At 49.6% G+C, this 15,175-nt stretch overlaps 3 protein-coding genes across 3 annotated transcripts; 2 read left to right on the top strand and 1 right to left on the bottom strand.

The window, feature by feature from the left end:
* The first annotated feature begins 142 nt into the window (after positions 1-142).
* EI90DRAFT_3152914 (uncharacterized protein) lies at positions 143-2,922 on the top strand. Its single transcript, XM_039065826.1, has 8 exons — positions 143-189; positions 251-509; positions 573-785; positions 837-1,172; positions 1,230-1,490; positions 1,552-1,695; positions 1,751-2,484; positions 2,555-2,922. Coding segments are annotated over exons 1-8 (2,271 nt in total). The 5' UTR covers positions 143-187; the 3' UTR covers positions 2,877-2,922.
* A 51-nt stretch (positions 2,923-2,973) lies between these two features.
* Positions 2,974-7,366, top strand: EI90DRAFT_3287817 (uncharacterized protein; the record flags this gene model as incomplete). Its single annotated transcript, XM_039067075.1, has 2 exons — positions 2,974-3,163; positions 3,218-7,366. Exon 2 carries the CDS (start codon positions 3,230-3,232, stop codon positions 7,364-7,366), a length of 4,137 nt encoding a protein of 1,378 aa, XP_038918993.1. The 5' UTR covers positions 2,974-3,163; positions 3,218-3,229.
* A 990-nt stretch (positions 7,367-8,356) lies between these two features.
* Positions 8,357-11,162, bottom strand: EI90DRAFT_3014525 (uncharacterized protein; the record flags this gene model as incomplete). Its single annotated transcript, XM_039056790.1, has 7 exons — positions 8,357-9,324; positions 9,411-9,974; positions 10,045-10,134; positions 10,218-10,489; positions 10,555-10,675; positions 10,733-10,798; positions 10,895-11,162. The coding sequence occupies 7 exons, from the start codon at positions 11,160-11,162 to the stop codon at positions 8,357-8,359; spliced, it is 2,349 nt and encodes a 782-aa protein (XP_038918992.1).
* Between the last annotated feature and the right edge of the window lie 4,013 nt (positions 11,163-15,175).

The raw sequence follows: 15,175 nt of genomic DNA, 5'->3' as shown, positions 1-15,175 counted from the left end.
ATACAGGTGTTTTTTCGCATCGATAACTTCCTTAGTGTCCACATGTTGGTCCTTCATGCCGGGCACGCCCCGTCGACGTCGCATGCAATGAAACCAAATCTGGTATTGGTAAGGTGCCGGCAATTCAAATTTACTACACGGAAGCTGCCGAAGCGCTTGAAATCTCCATTCCTGGGCCACGACTCTCATGTGGGTGAGATGCTGACAACAGCGGCCTGTCGCCTTGTATGCTTAACCCATTGCCTGCCAGGTCCCGACTGATAGTGAAGAATCTCCCCTCATACATAACAGATGCCCGACTCCGAGAGCATTTCGCCTCCGCACCGTCAGCCGGGGGCCATGGAGCCCGTATAACTGATGTGAAGCTAATGTTCCGTCAAACGGATGGCGCGCCACGTAGGTTTGCGTTTATTGGCTACAAGACCGAAGAGGATGCTATGGCAGCGAAGGAGTACTTCGATAGAACATTCATTGATTCTTCCCGAATTAGCGTCTTAGTTATCAATTCGGTGCGTGTATTGGTTTGCGTTAGTTGTGGGAAGCTTTTTTGTTCACTCAAGTCTGTACTAAAGAATAAAAATTTCGAGAAACCAAAAAAGAGACAGAGGGTGGACAACATGGTATCGCCCAATCATTCAAGGCCAATAGAGAAAAGCGCTGCGCAGATCCAGACGCCGTCCAGCGGCGAAGGTGTTGGACCCCAGGACGAGGTGTTGTCCGAGTTCCTTCAGGTTATGCAACGACGCAACCCAAAACATCGGTTATGGGCAAACGACGATCCAGGGGTAAGTCTTTGCAATGTCCAGCGTAGATTAATTGACCTGAGGCTACTTAAGGTGTCTAAACAAGTTCAGGGAGAGGCATCAGATAAATCTCAAGCTTCCACCTCCGCCGAAGTGCTGGAAGATCCACATGATCCCACCTTATCTGATCTTGAGTGGATGAGAAGCCGAATGGCCCGCCACGCTCTATCAGATGAGCAGCCAGAAGCCTCAAACACACATGGTTCCTTGGAAACAAAAGAACCGGTCGACGAACATGTTGATGAGGTGCCCCCACAAACTGAAGATTTTGGAAAGGGCACTGTAAGACTCTTTCTCCGCAATATCCCTTACTCTTGTGCGTCTTCCGAGCTCGAAGCTGCCTTTTCGAAGTTTGGCCCAGTTGCGGAGGTGGGTGATCCATGAAGTTCCTTTCTCAGCCTGCATATCTTACCCTTATGCAACAAGGCACATATACCCATTCATCCTAGAACAAAAGAGTCGAAAGGCGTAGCTTTCGTCACTTTCACTGACTCCGAACATGCCAGTGCTGCGTACAAAGAGATGAATGGGTCGACTTTCCAAGGCCGTGTATTGCAGGTTTTTCCTGCGGCGGAAAAGAGAGGGGACACTGGAGGCGAGAATAATTTATCCTTAAAGGAAAAGAAGCTTGAGGATGCCAGAAAGAGCGCAGGGAAATATTTCAATTGGGCTACACTGTACATGAATGTCAGTGGAGCACATTCGGGCACTCCAACACCTACTAAGTGTCTGCCAACTAATTTTCCAGAGCGATGCCGTGGTATCCTCTATTGCAGACCGATTTAAGATCGAAAAGGCAAACATTCTCAATCCTGACTCAAATGATGCAGCGGTGAAGTTAGCTCTGGCTGAAACCCACATCATTCAGGAGACCAAAAAATTTTTGGAAGATGTAAGTAATGGCCAGTACCAAGTTCCCCACCTCAATTTTCTGATACACTGCAAAGCACGGAGTAATGATGGATTCGTTCAGGTCGGCACCTCGCAGCCAAACAACCCTTTTAGCCAAAAATATTCCGTATGGCACCACCGTTTCGGAGTTGAATGGTTTATTTTCTCCCCATGGCGAGATAACTCGACTTTTGCTGCCTCCCGCTGGTACGATTGCTGTCGTAGAATTTGCACATGCGGACGAAGCTGCGAAGGCTCTACGCGCTGTGGCCTATAGGCGGGTAGGGAATTCAGTTGTGTATCTTGAGAAGGCCCCCCTTGGGATATTCAAGGATGACGCTGAAACCGCGAGGCAGCGGACGGAATCCTCCGTTGCGGACACCCCGAAGGACGAAGTCGCCGGAAGCTCGCCTGAGTCCACATTGTTCATCAAGAATCTCGCCTTCGCCACAACGACTGAGAAACTTAGAGATACTTTTGCGCGTCTCCCATCTTTTATCTCTGCCCATGTACAGACGAAGCCTGATCCGAAAAATCCTGGAGGTACTCTTAGCATGGGATATGGTTTCATTCGCTTCAAGGACAAGACTGGTGCGATGAATGCTCTCAAGAGCATTCAAGGCTTCACCCTTGATGGCCACTCGCTTATCGCCGATCATGCCAAGAGAGGTGCAGATGATACAGCTGGAGGCGACAAGAAGGCCACTGTTGGCAGGGCAATGAGTGCCAAGTTGATTGTTAAGAATGTGCCCTTCGAAGCAACGAAGAAGGACGTTTGGTCATTGGTCAGGTATGCCCAACGGTGCTACGGTTCATGTTCACGTTTGTGTCGAACTTATGTTTTCTCCTTGATTATTCAGCGCCCACGGTCAGCTCAAGTCTGTTCGCCTTCCCAGAAAGTTCGATGGCGGGACCCGTGGATTTGCATTCTTGGAGTTTGTTTCGCGACATGAAGCTGAGAATGCGTTCACGGCACTCCAACACACCCATCTTCTCGGCCGCCACCTTGTTCTCCAATGGGCTGAGGATGGAGAGGACTCTAAAGAAGAAGCCCTGGAACGAATGCGGGAGAAGGTCAGAATTGGCTATGGTGACGGCAACAGCGAGCTACCTGGTAGAAAGCGGAAGTTTGACATGGAAGGTGGCCTGGAGGGTGATGACTTGGATGACCTCGATGATTGAACGTTTACATACGTAACAGTCTAATAATTATTTGATTTGTGGAGCAGTCCCAGTAAAATCGGGTTCACGCTTTGATCACCCGGATCCAACCGTTGCCTCTACAGGTCACGTTTGGACGCCCCAAAAAATAATATTTAAACTTCTCCCAGAAGCGGAATATCTAGCTAGCACCCTTCTCCATTGTGGACTCTGCCAGTACGCTATTCGGGGCTGTCTCTATTCTTGAAGCAAAGCGTCAGGTGTCGTGGTCTTCTTCTGTGAGGGTTTGGTGCCACTGAAGACTGGAGGTACTGTACACGTCGCACGTATTTTCACTTGCTAGTCTGTTGATCTAGTATCAGACTGGACGTTGGATGGCGGATACACCAAAGAAGTCATTGCTTGAACGCCTCGCGCTCCCTTCCGAAGGACAAAATAATGTAGATTCGAACGACATTCCCCAAGACGATAAACTCGTCGAGGAAGAGCCGGGTCATACGATGGAAGTCGAGAACTCACTTACTGATGCTCATAGTGCTGGAAGTCCGCAACCACTCACTTTTAGCGCTTTCAAATTCTCGTCGTCGTTCTCTGCACATGGGCCTACCCTTCTGCAACGGATGCGTGTTCCGTCATCAGTTTCATCAGTTACTCCAAATCCAAATATCACAGCAGCTGGACCGGGTGATGACCACAATCTTCATGAGGCGGACTTGACATCCAACCCCATTTCCTGCAATGGACGATCAGATGCTGAGCCATTGGCTATTGAAAGCGCCTCTCCAAAAGAAGGCCTTGGAGCCTCTCCTCCTATGTTGGAGGGCTCAAACTACTCAGATTATTTACGTGATTGCTCCACCCCTGCTTCGATTTGCCCAGGAACGACACACTCGCCAGAAGGCGACAAAAATGAGAGCGGAAATATTAAAGACCCCCCTGTTTTGCAGCAGTCACCTATTTCCGATTCTCCAGTGCCTCAATCAGAGGCACCTATCCCTCTGCCCAATGTTTCCTTGCCTCTTGATGGCCTGTCTTCTATTATTCAGCCGGATAATCAGCCAGATGGCCTTCACAACTCGCCTAAAGACTTAAATTCTCCATCATTGATGGATATTGATAAAACTAGCTCGGATCCCATCCGTCCAGATTTCTTCGCTCCAACATTTCAACACGTCCTTTCCAACTTATCGGAAGAGAAGATTCTCTCCATATCTGCTTCTTTCGAGGAATCGACCTCGTTCACGGATAAATCACATGCTCCGCGCCCCGACGAGAAGGAAGTAGCGTGGACTTTTGAAAAGGCTTTCGGCCCTTCTGCTTTTAGTGACCTGTTCGCCGAAGTTGCAAACGAGCAAAATGAATGGAATGAGCTGCGGTCAAACCGGGTCGCAGTATCACCGTCACAAAGTGTGGGCTTGCAAGGGTCGAATTCTGCGGTCCTAGAAGCTCACAGCGAGTTGACTAAGTCACCGAGTGTCCTACATCAGTTGTTCAACGAACAGGGAGGCAATGATAATTTGGTCGACACGGGTCCCCAGGTTACTCAGGACCTAGCTGCGATGTCAGCCACGGAAGTTGGGAAGCCGATAGCAGCCACCACTCCTGGTTCAACCCTCCAAAAAATTGGAGAAACTAGAGCCTATAACCCTCATTTGGACCAGCAAACTCCTGACCCGTGTCCTGCAACGCAGCCTGACGGCCTACGCGAAGACAAGGACGTAGCACTGTATCTTCCCAGTTTATCAGACTCAGGTAGACCTTTTGTTCCCCTCAAGCCCGTGAAACTCGCTCCGCTTCCGATCGTTCGTCTGGGGTCCAGACGACTGGGCGAAGCCTCCCAGAGGGATTCGAATTCGCTGGTCGGGCTTACTCCTGGTGACCGCCACTCCACCAAACCCTCTCATTCAATTGAGTGGCCATGTCTTGTACGCAAACTCAGCAAGTTTGAAACGGACGAACTCCTAAAGACCGCGACCATCGATCGCTCTGGGCTATATTCAGCTAGGCGGAGCAACGAAGTGGCCAGGAAAAGACGTGGTCGCATCTCCCCCGTCTCTACGCCCAAATCAAACACACCGCCGGCGAAGCGACAAAGATTATTTCTTTCTTCTTGTTCCTCTTCGCCTTCTCACACTCTCGCACTCCAATCGACACCGCATGACGCGACATTAAAGGGTTCCATCACGGAAGCCAGAGAGGGCGGTGCAGTTTCCAATGAGCAAATAATAGTCCCCTCAAATCAGTCAACTTCAGCAGCATCCGGGCAACTTTACATGAATCATTCAAGAGAGATCAGTCCACCGAACAGAGACGATGGCTTCCCACGGCCCGCCGGTTCTCGCCCTCACCAGGAGTACCGGGATGGATTGAAGGAGCCCCAGGTACTGACTTATCCTTCGCACCCAGATCCGACGACCAGTAGTCAATGGGTTACAATCAAGGATGATGGAGATCTAGATAACGAGGATGCAGAACGTTCCACCGAGGAAGAAACCGACGAACGTGACGAGTTAGATGGAGATGAAGACGGACCCAAGGCTGCTCACTTACTTCCAACTGACACAGCTAAACCACCTATGTCCACGAGTACAACGTTACAACATGATACCGGCATTCGTCGGCCACTCGAGAATGACACCCTGGCAGAAAATGCTTTGAGTTTGGCGTCACTCAGGGGGCCGCACGCCTATGGTGACCCTGCTGTTATTCGTGACACATCCCGTGCTGCCCTGCTGGATCATTTGGCAGTAGATACGGATCAGGAGAAATTGACGCCTTCGGAAACGACATCTCTCTCGGAATATGCTGAATCCGGAAACGCATTCAAAAAACGACCAGGATCGCCGATTGATTCTGGACTTGGTATCGAGAACAAGAAGATGAAACTAGCTGAATCTCCTGAGTTCGAAAACTTCCCCGAGGAGGCCACCAGACTTGGGCGGGCTGGATCTCAGCGCATTCCTGCTCTGCCGTCTGATATATCAACCACCGAACATACTGTCGTTGGATCGGCCCCATCTCACAGTGTTCGACGACTGCTCGCTGGACTTCAGCGTGCCACAGGACCTCGAGGAAGACCACAACGAGGTCGCTATCGCTCCCGCTCTCCGTATAGAGCAGACACCTACATCCCCCGCCCCCCCTCTCATGATCGTCATTATTCACGGCCCAGCCCCCCGCCTCGCTACAACGATGAGCGGCGCTCCTCGTATCGTCGGTCGCGCTCTAGAGAACGGACAATGGTCCCAAAGTTGTCATCACGCAGGACACCACCTCGCGCCCGGACGCCACCCCGCGCCGGCACACCCAGTCGATCTCGTGACCGAACTCCGCCAGGACGCGATTCTTTTGAAGGAGAGCATGACGGCCGTAGGGCGCTCCATTCATACCGAGTATCTGAACGCGATCGCCCGTATCTTCCCCATCGGCCGCATGAACCCCGCTATTCGCGCAGCCCTCCGCCAAGAGGGAGATCGCCTGCAACCCCAAATCAGCCCCGTCGTGCAGCTGCTCGGACTCCGCCGAGGGACAGCCGCCACAAGCCATCTATCGAACCTCAGGACAGGATAGACGCTCACGATGTTGCTCGGGAGAATATTCCGAAGAACATTGACCAGCGCTCCGACAGCGCTTCTTCGAGTTTGCCGCGTCTCAGGGAGCCACCCTATATTGAGATACGTTCATCCAAGCTAGCATCCCAGTCCGGGACTTCACCCTCCGATGGCAAAGTTAATTCCAGCCACCAGTCCGTCCAACCCAGAGGCACGTCCCCATCCACACAGCCCACATTTCACGATAAATCCTCGAGGGTCAGAGACAAACCCACCTCTCCAACGCTCAGCGCAACACAACACACACCACTGACCGGTTCTATCCGTAAAGGCCAAAAGCCGGACGAACGAAATCCCGCCATTGCACAGCCTTCAAATCCCTTAGCCGTCCTCCTTTCACTTCCTGAATTCAAAGGGATCGATGGATCATCGGAGAGGGGGTCGTCTTCGACGCAACTCAGCCGTGTACGACCCCGCGACAACCCCCAAGATAGTTCGCTCATCCACAGGGTGGCTCCAACCTCCGCTAAATCCATCAGAGAGCCTACAAAAGTCACTAGTCTGGCTGAGCGAATGGAGCCTGTACCAGCTACAGGGCCAACGTCTCATTCCAGCCCAGCTTTGCTCAGTCGCATGCAACTGCCAATACATTTACCATCACGACCGACCTCGATTCCTTACGCCCAAGAATCTGAACCACATACCACATCCACTAGTGAGCTCTCCCTGCGGCAAAGAATAAGTGACACGCTTCCGCCGCGTCCTCCGGGAGCTAACCCTTTACTACCGTTGTATGAAACCCATGGCGCTCAGAGCAGCACCGCGCACCATCCGGACTCCAGCACCCCATCTTCTCAAACCCCAGGTCCGACCATTTTTGACCGACTTGCGGAGTTCTTACAACAGCTGCCCAACCGCGGGAAAGCCAGGGGGGTCCCACGACGGACACGGGGTCCATGAATGCTTGTTCCCCGGGAGGTAAGTGTGAGAGTGATCAAGTACCCTGTATAATTAACGTCCCATACCTTGTTTCTACAAATGCCCTGACAGCAACTATATCCGGTTTCAGCCTTAAACGGGTGATTCAGTTACATGTAGACACTTTATTTCGATAGATATCCATAGCGGCATAGAGACCATAAGAATGATGAATGGCCAGTCATCTAAAATTAGTAGCGAATCAGTTACTCCATACAATTCTGAATTGACAATTTAGGGAAAGCAGATCAACTAATAGCAACTGCTGCCGACAGTGCCGAGAGAATTAAAAAATGAATACCGTTCATCGCAGATCGACAGCTATGTAAACCTTCAACCAACGATCTTCTCATCTCACAATGTCTGAGAGATTCGAACATGAAAGCACAGGAAATTTCGGCAGCAACGCAGGTGCCCAAGACTCAAGAACACTATCTTTAAGGGCCCAGAAAAGCACCGTGGTGGGCCCCCTACTGAAACTTGCGGCCGACCTAGCTGGATATCCATGCCATCGATGTAGCATCTCTGCGCATTTCACTCAAATTTCACTGCACTTTTCTACAGACGGGTCGGTTACCACTCTAGGCTGCAGGCGCTAAAATCATAACTCCTAATTTACATGTAACTGATTTGCTACCATTTTTGGATGGCTTGGTGGAATTCCCGATTTTTTTCTGCTCCCCGTAACATTTGCAACATGGTCTGGTCATTGCTTTCATTCCTTGTTACATAGATCCTAAATCCAGAAAAAAAGTAGATAAAAAAAGGGAAGTGCCAGCAAGCAAAAAAAATAAATAAACAGGCAGAGTCCGTTATGTTGTGTGAGATCCATGGAATGAAGAAAAGATCAAAAAAGCAAAGATTTGGTATATGTAGCAAACCAAGATTCTGCTGATCAGGCAGAAAGGTGATCTCAGCCTAGAAAGATTATTGGACCCCCACGCGCGCGCGCAGCGATTTCAGAACCTTGGTTCATTGTCCTGAATAGCCCCGACCACCTTCCCCATAGGATGAACCAGATAGAGCTCCTGATGGAGGGTCATACGGGTCCATGTAAGCGCCTTCGCGTCTCCCCGACTCAGTGCTCGTACTCTCCACCGAAGGAGGAATGAAAGCTTCAGAATCTTCTCCTTGACTGACATCTCGGAAATGTGTAACTCCCCTAGGTGGGGTCGTATGGCCACTGACGCTCTTGTCTTGGCTCACGATAGGCGCATAGATCGAGCTGTATGCACCACTCGATCTATTCGAATGGTAATAGGAAGAGCGGTTGGAAGGCGGAGTGTAGTATGTGGAACCTGACTTGGACTTGGAACGTCTTCGGCGACAGCAGATGATGATCCCGACAGCTGCGAGGAACGAAAGGAATGCAGCACCAAGTGAACCAAGAGCGATAAGAAGCGTTTGGCGAGTCGACTTGAGGCTGTTGACTTCGTTTTCGAGCGCAGTCAGAGTGCTGTTGTCACCATGGATGTTGTACTTGGCAGTGTCGTTGTTGTCGGTAACCGATAATTTATACCCAGGAGGATGAGGAATGGGGACGTTAGGATTCAGTTCGGGGTTGAGGCTCCCTCCGAACTCAAGAGACAGCTTGGTGACGGGGGAGCCTGGGAAGAGAACCTGGTTCGTTCCGCAAAGGGATTCATCGACGGGCAACGATCCATTGGCAAAGTAATCGTGGATGACGTGGAACGTGCAATCGGAGTGTTCAGCGAGTGATGTATGACCAAATTCGCTCTGCTTCACGATCACAGCGTTCGCTTGGGTAAGGAGGTCCGCAACCAGCTGTGCTCCCGCGTAGGGTGTGATAGGGTCTGCTTGATTTCCAATGATGAGCATCTTGTTCTTCAATTTTGAGTTCCATGGGCCAGTGAAGCGCTCGGTGGCACGAGAAGGCCACTTGTGGCACCAGAAACCAGCATCGCCGAATATAGGTCCAACTGGAACACGCAAAAAAAAAAAAAAAAAAAAAAACTTAGCGTCCATTTTCCGATCAAGGGTGAGAACTGTAAACTCCCAAACTTACACATCTCGGAAACACTCTGTGACGCCAAGACAATCTCTCCAAAGACATCGCCTGTTGTGGTATTCCCTGCATCGACCGCATCCGCGCATGTTATCGCCTGAAAGGCATAATCATACGTGCTTGGATCCGAGTCCCTCTTGCCCAGCCTCTCCATGCGCCTCCTTGCAACAGGATTGCTTTTCTTTCTCCTCAGTCCCAACGGACCAAATTCTGGAGGCGAGAACCACGAATCGACCTCTAGATCAAAGAGGTCGATCGATCGTAAGCTACGCTTACTTCCACCACCGGATAAGAGCTGCCCAATCGAATAAAGATCAGACGCCAGTTTTGGCCAGCCCGTGGGAGAATACATTGCGTGGAATATCATGTTTCGAATGGCCGAGGAGCTCGTCTCGGTGCCTCCACCTTTGTAGTAATCGTACGCTGCGTCCATGAGGCTCTGAACCCATTTGGTGATGGTTTCGTTGGTGCTCCCCTTCTCGGCAATGGCGCATCCTGTAGGGCCCGCCATGGCACAAGCACCTGCAAAACCTTGGAAAACATTGGGGGTATCTTGTATCGCAACTGTGGTATGGAAAAAAAGCGAACAAATGTTGAGAGAGATACAGCAGGATGGGATCACGCGAGGACTCACATTGCCAAATTTCGAATGCGGGATGGGTGGCCCACAGAAGCGTGTTGACAACACCGTCAATAATAATATGTCCCACGCGGTCAGGGAACACTGGCAAAAAAACGCGGTCACAAGGAGGTAACAACCCATCCGATTTAGCAAGCATCCTCCAGGATGTCAATGATACGACTTACTGTTCACGAGGTAAGCGCCGATCACCGTCCCATAACTGAAGCCCCAAAAGTAGACCGGAGACCCCACGCCATCATAAGCATCCGCCATGGCGATGATGTCCCTCACGACCGCAGCTGTACCAACGAATTGGAGGTTGTCCCCGTTCATCTGCAGACACAATTGACCGACTTCGCCAAGTAGCGAGTCAACCTCGGGTTCTTGGGCCCAGAATGCCACCACGTCAGGGTCAGTTTGATTAGAACTTGTGAAGTTCCCTTTTGCTTCGATGCCACTACAAGTCATCGGAGACCATGAATGAGTTAAAAAAAGAAAAGAAAAGAATCTGGAACACCTTACTTGGAGACAATAGTGCCGTTCCAGAACTGATTTTCATCATCTGTACTGTTGAAGCAGTCAATCTTGGGCATGGTGGTACCAACCCCGCGAGGATCAAAACCGACGATGTCGTAGTATCCACCTGAGGAGTACAAGGTCAAACTTGGAGAACGCATTTTCCAAAGACGATGCTACGTACCGGTCCTATTCGCTAAATCTGAACCCATTCCCAACACGAAATCGTAACCACTTCCACCAGGGCCACCTAGAGACGAGAGTTATCAGCGATGAGCATTTAACGATCCCTGACAAGTTGAGCGAACAACCTGGGGGGATCAATGCATAGACTATTCGCACTAACCTGGGTTAACGAAAAGAGACCCCCTCCTCTGACCGGGAGCGGGATACTTGACCACGGCAAGCGTCGCCTTCCCCCTCGACTCTTTTCCTGGCGTCCAATCCAGCGGCACGTCAAAAGTGCCACACAGGTAAGTCGGGTCCTCCACACATGGGCTCCATGTAGTATTCTTCACTATGGGACCGTAGCGGTCGTATGCGACTACGGTTGGTATCAGGGATGAGAAGAAAATTGTAGTTACAACGACCGCCCAGCGCGTGGAGAAATGCATGGAGGCAGAGAACATCGCCCTCGGCGTAAATGACACCACGACTGGATAGGAAAGAAGAGGAGCTGACTGATAACGGGGAAGGAGAAAATCTGCCATCGCGTGCCTTTTGTAGGGGGATTATTTCGTCCTCACGCAAAACACATTGAATGAACCCTGTTCAAATTCGGAGGCGGTGCATTGAACCTGAAAATTCCCTTGGCCATTCAAGAAACAGTGCACACAGCCTCTGAGGGTTTCGTTGGGGACCGCTCTAATTGGAGCATTCCGCCTGACATGCCATGGCTGAAGCAGACGGACACGAACGATGCGAAACTGTAAGCGCCCATTTTGTCTTGTGAAATGCCAATGAATTACGCTACTTCCGTTTTCAGAAATCGGACACAAATTCGGATGAAAACCTGATGGAATGTACCGAGCTGCATTGCCTATTTTAGGCATAATCAATTACCGTCAGGGGCGGATAGATTGCGGTGCTTGTTCACAAACTCTTGTTTGGTCAATGTTTGGTGTCGTTGCGGCGATGCAATGCGTATGAAAGCACGGCCACACATGTATAAGGTTGAAATATCATATCTTGGGGACTTCAGGCCGCACCCAGAAAACACGGTCCCCGAGGATTACATCACACACCGGAAAACCTTATCCTGACCGCTTAAGTGTTGCGCCACGATGTAACCCGACGGCCTACGTGGGGTAATGAATGGAGACCAAGAATGTCCTGGGCGCTGTTGGTGGGTCACCACACTGAGTCGTTGCTTCCGTCATTACCAAGATCATGTTGACCTATTTTTAAGCCATGGCAATGCGCATATCTATATCTATATATATTATAGACATTGTACCCTGTTCATGTGCTTTGTGTTTCCATCTGTTGGTGGCCATATTCTGGAACGCCGTTACAATACCAACCCTATTGTTTTGGTCTACAATGTTATCACCAATGTCTTCCCCCCCTTCGTTCAAGTATCTCCGCTGAGTGCTACATAACATCACCTATCACAACGATCAAAATAATCGATAGAAAGCCCGTATACAATCTGTCCAGTCAAGGACAGTGGCATGAATGGATTTCCTTCCAAGGGTCCATTGCTTAAACTATCGATGCATGGAGCTTCGCAATGAGCAAGGTTAATAAAGGTTCTCACGTCTCCGGGACGGGCAGCTAAGTTGGCAGTACTTCGCCTCTCCTTGCACGCGTTGCCCAGGACTCCAGCTTCTATGACTTCGTAGTATTAGATAGAGCCGACGCAATCCATCGGTCTTATCCAGAAGGCCGATCTAATTGACTACACTCACATCTTGTGACCACAACCATCGACGCTCTTGCTCAGTGCAAGCTGGGCGTACATGATACACGCCACAGACACCAAACACCCGGATACTGCAACACACCGAATGATCGCATCCTCGCTTGCAACCCACACAAACACAGGACATCAACAGAGGAACAGAGGTGAGTTCGATATTGCCCTGTGCAAGCACCACACTTGGGAACCTCTCGAGACCCAGGGTCAAGCTGATACAATACATACAGTAATAGCATTAGGTCTCCATTCACACGACTTCTAATTCCACCCCAGATGTGGACAAGCGCTGCATGAAGCGGTGTAGGCTCGCTAATATACATCGAAGCCGATTGACCCGAGTTAAGATCCGCAATGCAACTCCAGAACATAGGTATATCGAGAATACAACGCCGCCAAATCGCAATTTCAGTGGACGTGTGAGACATACTCATGCTCATTAACTGCACCTCTCAGCCATGCGCCGACCCAGTACAGTTGTTGCACAGGCGAACTGAGGCTTTCCAATCGCAAATTCCAATATGAGGATTTTATGCGAGCGGGTGAAAGAATAACCGCATCCAGGAGGCGATGTTTCCCAGTATATATGCTTGGGCCAGGTCACACGGATTTGATTTGTTTCCCTTCAGCCATAAAGTCACCGCCCCCCGTCAGAAGAGATCTTCAGGAAGGCATCAGAAAGAAGAAAAGCCACCCATTCCATTCCTGATGCAGATGCCGTGATGCCGTCGTGATTCAGTGACACAATCAACGCTATAATAGGGTGGTTCACGGTTGAGTAAATTCGTCTAAAGTGAACCTAAAGTGAAATTTCTGAAGTTCGGGCAAACTGGATCTAAAGCGTGACTTTAGATCTTTTTCAACTTGGGGCTCAAGAGCCCCAATTCATGTAAAGTCACTCACCTCAACTGCCTCTAGACTCGGCTTTACTCCCCAGTAAGTCCGTGAACCATGAGAAGTCAAGTACTGTACAGTTTCTCAGCCACCTTGGACAACCACTATGTGGGCCTTTATAGGGGGGACCTCAGGACATTTGCATGGGGCCTAAAAGGCCTTTTTCACTATAAACATCCTAGGACATCCTGGCCATTCAGTTTCATTCATTTGTTGCAAACGTCCTCAGATGTCCTAATTCAGTTTGATTCAATGGTTGCAAATTGTCCCGGAATGCCATACTCGTCCATCCCATGGTCTGTGCACATGCTGACCACTGTCTAGAGGGATGTCAACACTGTTTCCCACGGTCTGAACACACTTTACATAGTTGAATAGCCCCTTTGAATAGCTTCCAGAATATATATTTTGAGACTGAATTGACCAATAAATTATTGAGAAAAACGCAAAATACTTTTTTGGACGCGAGTCTTTTGATGGTGGCTGTCCAACTTATTTAATGTCTGTGCACAATGCTGGTCACTGTCTGAAGAGGTGTCAGCACTGTTTCCCACGGCCCCAACACACTTTACACAGATAGATAGCCTTTGAATAGCTTCCAGAATATATATTTTGAGACTGAATTGACCAATAAATTATCGAGAAAAACACAAAATACTTTTTTGGACGCGAGTCTTTGGGTTAGTGTGGCTGTCCAACTCAATGTCTGTGCACAATGCTGGCCACTGTCTGAAGGGGTGTCAACACTGTTTCCCACGGCCCCAACGCACTTTACGCAGATGGATAGCCCCTTTGAATAGCTTCCAGAATATATATTTTGAGACTGAATTGACCAATAAATCATCGAGAAAAACGCAAAATACTTTTTTGGACGCGAGTCTTTTGGTTTAGTGTGGCTGTCCACCTCATGTCTGTGCACAGTGCTGGCCACTGTCCGGAGGGGTGTTCAGACTGTTTCCCACGGTGTCAACACACTTTGCGTAGTTGGATAGCCCCTTCAAATAGCTTCCAGAATATATAATTTGGGACTAAATTGACAAGCAAGTTATTGAGAAAAATGCAAAATACTTTTTTGGATGCGAGTCTGCTTGGGCCACTAAATTTCACTGACAGTTATCGAAGTCATCGAAATTCCCGGGTCACTGATATCCCAAAGACTCGTGTCCAAAAAAGTATTTTGCATTTTTCTCAATAACTTGCTTGTCAATTTAGTCCCAAATTATATATTCTGGAAGCTATTTGAAGGGGCTATCCAACTACGCAAAGTGTGTTGACACCGTGGGAAACAGTCTGGACACCCCTCCGGACAGTGGCCAGCACTGTGCACAGACATGAGGTGGACAGCCACACTAAACCAAAAGACTCGCGTCCAAAAAAGTATTTTGCGTTTTTCTCGACGATTTATTGGTCAATTCAGTCTCAAAATATATATTCTGGAAGCTATTCAAAGGGGCTATCCATCTGCATAAAGTGTGTTGGGGACGTGGGAAACAGTGTTGACACCCCTTCAGACAGTGGCCAGCATTGTGCACAGACAGTTGAGCAGCCTGAGGATTGTCATGGGAAATCAGATTCAATTGCGGCATTATGTTTTGAATGTCTACCCTGAATAATACAAATTTGATTGAATCACAGAAGCATTTGATTGAATTTGATTGAATTATAGAATCATCCCAGGACATCCTAGGACGTCCTGGGGACGTCCTGGTGTCAGGGCACACCTGCCTGACCCGGCTCCACCCGGCCCAACCTGACCCGGTACCCCACCGGTCCACCCTCCCTTACCTCCTCCCCCTTTCCCTTCTTCCCCCCTCA

This window comes from Cantharellus anzutake, assembly GCF_015039405.1.
Source record: "Cantharellus anzutake strain C23 chromosome Unknown EI90scaffold_12, whole genome shotgun sequence".
Classification (NCBI taxonomy): domain Eukaryota; kingdom Fungi; phylum Basidiomycota; class Agaricomycetes; order Cantharellales; family Hydnaceae; genus Cantharellus; species Cantharellus anzutake.
Note: the sequence above shows the minus strand (reverse complement) of the source record. Positions and strands in the feature narration are given on the sequence as shown.

What these genes read in the sequence shown, in the direction of transcription:
- EI90DRAFT_3152914 (XM_039065826.1), top strand. An exon ending in GGGCTACACTGTACATGAAT is followed by an intron (nt 1,491 to 1,551) that starts GTCAGTGGAGCA and finishes CTAATTTTCCAG; the next exon opens with AGCGATGCCGTGGTATCCTC. An exon ending in GACGTTTGGTCATTGGTCAG is followed by an intron (nt 2,485 to 2,554) that starts GTATGCCCAACG and finishes TTGATTATTCAG; the next exon opens with CGCCCACGGTCAGCTCAAGT.